General features: G+C 54.1%; 1 protein-coding gene across 2 annotated transcripts; it reads right to left on the bottom strand.

Moving 5' to 3' along the window:
• Positions 1–685: 685 nt before the first annotated feature.
• On the bottom strand, positions 686–2,482 carry ENH_00004090 (the record flags this gene model as incomplete). 2 transcript variants are annotated; one of them, XM_013578380.1, is made up of 2 exons in its annotated part: positions 686–901; positions 923–1,159. In XM_013578380.1, the coding sequence occupies 2 exons, from the start codon at positions 1,157–1,159 to the stop codon at positions 686–688; spliced, it is 453 nt and encodes a 150-aa protein (XP_013433834.1). The 2 variants fall into 2 exon arrangements, with proteins under 2 accessions (XP_013433834.1, XP_013433833.1); XM_013578379.1 differs by having other exon boundaries at positions 686–2,482.
• Positions 2,483–2,906: the final 424 nt, after the last annotated feature.

Raw genomic sequence — 2,906 nt, 5'->3', positions numbered from 1 at the left:
TGTGCTGAGGTCAAAAAATTTGGGGCTTTCCAGGCAGAAGAAATAAAATGTACTTCGTGGTTTTTGATAACAAATATGCTTCGTTGTCTCAAAACTTGCATGCAAATTGCAAACTTTAATCAATCTCAGTAGTTCAACAGCTGAGAGTGGCTGCTGGCTGCGACGCGAGGTGCACCTAAAGCTAGCAGCAGCGCCGCAAAGGCGACCCGCTTTTCTTTCCAAAAGGAAAGCTGCTGCTGCAGCTGCTGCTGCTGCTTTTGTTTATAAGGTGAAGCCCAGTTTGCAGGCAAGAACTCAAAGGAAAAAAGATTGCTTGACAAGCTGAAATACGGCTTCTGAGTTGTTTTTCCATTGAATGCGCATTTAAAGTTCAGAAGCGGCGTCTTTTTCCTTTTCGAAAAGGAGCAGCAAACGTTCTGAATAAAACAATTCTTTTACGAAAGGAATAAGACTTTGACTCAGTTGCTTAAGCAGTTTGTATCGTTGCTCAGAATGCATGCATGCGTTTCCGTTGGAAAAGCCAAGAGCCCAGCGTCTTCATTTGCAGATTTTGGGTCTTTTCCGAACTCTTTCGCCGCGGTTCTTGGCGCTGTGAGTTCGCTTTTTGTCAACATTTAATGAGGTATGAATTTAAACCTCTCCGCTCACTGCTTTTTGGATTTGACTTCAAGTTCAAATTGAAGATTCAAAGATCTTCCTTGGGGGCAGCAGCCGCGAGGAGGAAGTCTCCGAGCATTTCCACTACGGGCGGTCCCATGTAGAGGCGCCTGCGGTCGACCCGGTGGGGCCCCTCAGGGTATAGCACAACGGCGGGCAACTTGGACTTGAGATCGAAGTCAATGATGTCATTAAGTTCTGCGAAGAGCTGGGCAAACAGGAGGCGGCCGCGGAGCTGCGGCTGCTGGCTGAAGGCAGCAGCAACTTGCTTCCAGGCGTCGAGGAAGAGCTCGCAGCCAGGGCAGCGGGGCTCGTAGTAAAGAACTGCGAGGGGAGCCCTTGGTGCTGCATGTAGAGTCTGAAGGAACTGTTGGTGACTCAGCTCCTTCACAAGTCCCCCCGGGCTCGTAGCGCTTAGCCGGTGAGACCTGAAGTGCAGCTCTCGAGTCCCCCTGGCCCACTGATCAAGGAAGGCCTCGAGACTGTAAAAGCTAAGAGGCATGCCCAGGGAATACTGCGAAAAGGGAGGGGCCTCTCTTAAGACCCCAGAGGCCCGCTGGTAGGCCCAGGGGTTGGGCCTAGGGTCTTTGAGGACAGCCCCGCCCCAGGGGGTACTGAAGAGGGCCTCGGCCCTGGCGGCCTCTTTGAGGCTCGTGCGGGCAATGTGGAAGGCCAGTTGGGATTTGTATTTCTCGTAAAACTCCATCAGCAGCTCCGCAATGTCTTGCAAGTTTTCAAAACGACTCACCTGTACAGAAAGCAGCGCGCGGCGGCCCAGCAAAGGGCCCGTAGGCACTTCGCCGTAAAACACTTTTCTGTTTTCAGCCTCCAGCAGCAGCGCCAGCACTGCTCGCGGCTCCCAGAGGGGCTCTGGGGAACTGAGAAAAGTTTCTTCGCCCAAATCGAAGGGTAGCAGCTGTCTGTACACCCGGAGTTCTTCCTTCTCCGCCGCCTCCACGAACTGCACTTTGAACAAAGTCGACTTCGACGGCAGTTGCTGCCGCTGCTGCGCCAGCTGCGCCAGTAACAGCGCCCCCGCGCTTCCCCGGTGGACCCGCGCGTGGACCACTGGTCCAATAGGCGTGGCCTGCAGCCCCCCAGCCGCCTCCCGGGGCCTCGCCTCATCTTCTGCAGAAAACTCTGCTGCCCGGCCCTCCTCAGCCAACACCCAGTAAGCAATTTCTGCAGCAGTCACGTCGGGGCCTCCGTAGGTGCTGAACGGCGCGCTGCTACTGGCCCTGCCCCCAGGGTACAACCGCAGCACTGGGGCCTCCTTGGGGAGCTCCCGGGAGACCACCTGGGGGGCCCCCTTAGCTTCCAGCAACTCCCGAAACTCCGAACTCTTGCTCAGCGGCACTGCCACAACCCGCGTCAGGCTGCCCCAGTCCCGCAGCAGCTGCTGCGCCTTGCGGCTCTCCCGTAGCGCCTCTTCAGACCACGGGCAGTCAGCAGCAAAAACAGCCAATAGGGGGCTTCCTAGGGGCCCAATGGCCCCCAGGTCCTCCACAGAAAGAGTCTCTAAGGGGGAAAGCTCTTCTTCTCTAAAGATTTCCCCCCGGGAGCCTGAGTCTTTTTGCAGGGGGCTCTGGCGCCGGGGCAGCTCTAGTTCTTCTAGCGGGTGCTGCACCGGAGCTCCTCTTTTTTCTGCTCCTCGGGGGCTTGTAGCTTCCGCAGCACAACTAAAAAGGCATTGGGGAAAGGAAAATATCAAATAAATGCACAAATAACCCAAAACACGCAACGCGCGCACTTGCACTGCCCCCCGCTGCCGCCGTCGAGCCACAGGCAGCTCCAGGCCGCAGCAACAAAGAAAACTCAGCAACATACTTAATTATCGCCGAAATTTGTACTGCTGCTTTCTTCTACCTTTTCTAAATGCAATTATATTTCAAGGAATTGAGCATTAGAGGGGACTTCTGCTGCGGAGGAACACCTAAAAAGGCCGTGAGACGCTATGGGGGTGAAGCAGCCAGAATTTTGAACAGAAGAGAGCCTTCTAGGGAACAGAGATGCAATAAGCAGCTGTTGTGCGATTTTAAAAGAATAATGTATATTCAAAACATTAATGAACGAACTGAAAGCATTCAAAACCGCGGGAGGAGCCTGTAGCCGCAGTGCAAGGCTGGAATGTCTGCGTGACCAACTGGTCACGTCTTCGAAGCCGCATCATCCCCTCCAGCCATATCTGTAAAATTCGAAAGCAAGTGAATGCAAAATTGAGTAAATTTGCTCTTTTCAATATTTCTGGC

Source organism: Eimeria necatrix, genomic scaffold (genome assembly GCF_000499385.1).
Source record: "Eimeria necatrix Houghton genomic scaffold, Enh_scaff1111, whole genome shotgun sequence".
Taxonomy (NCBI): Eukaryota; Apicomplexa; class Conoidasida; order Eucoccidiorida; family Eimeriidae; genus Eimeria; species Eimeria necatrix.
The sequence above is the reverse complement of the archived record's forward strand: the minus strand, read 5'-3'. Positions and strand labels throughout refer to the sequence as shown.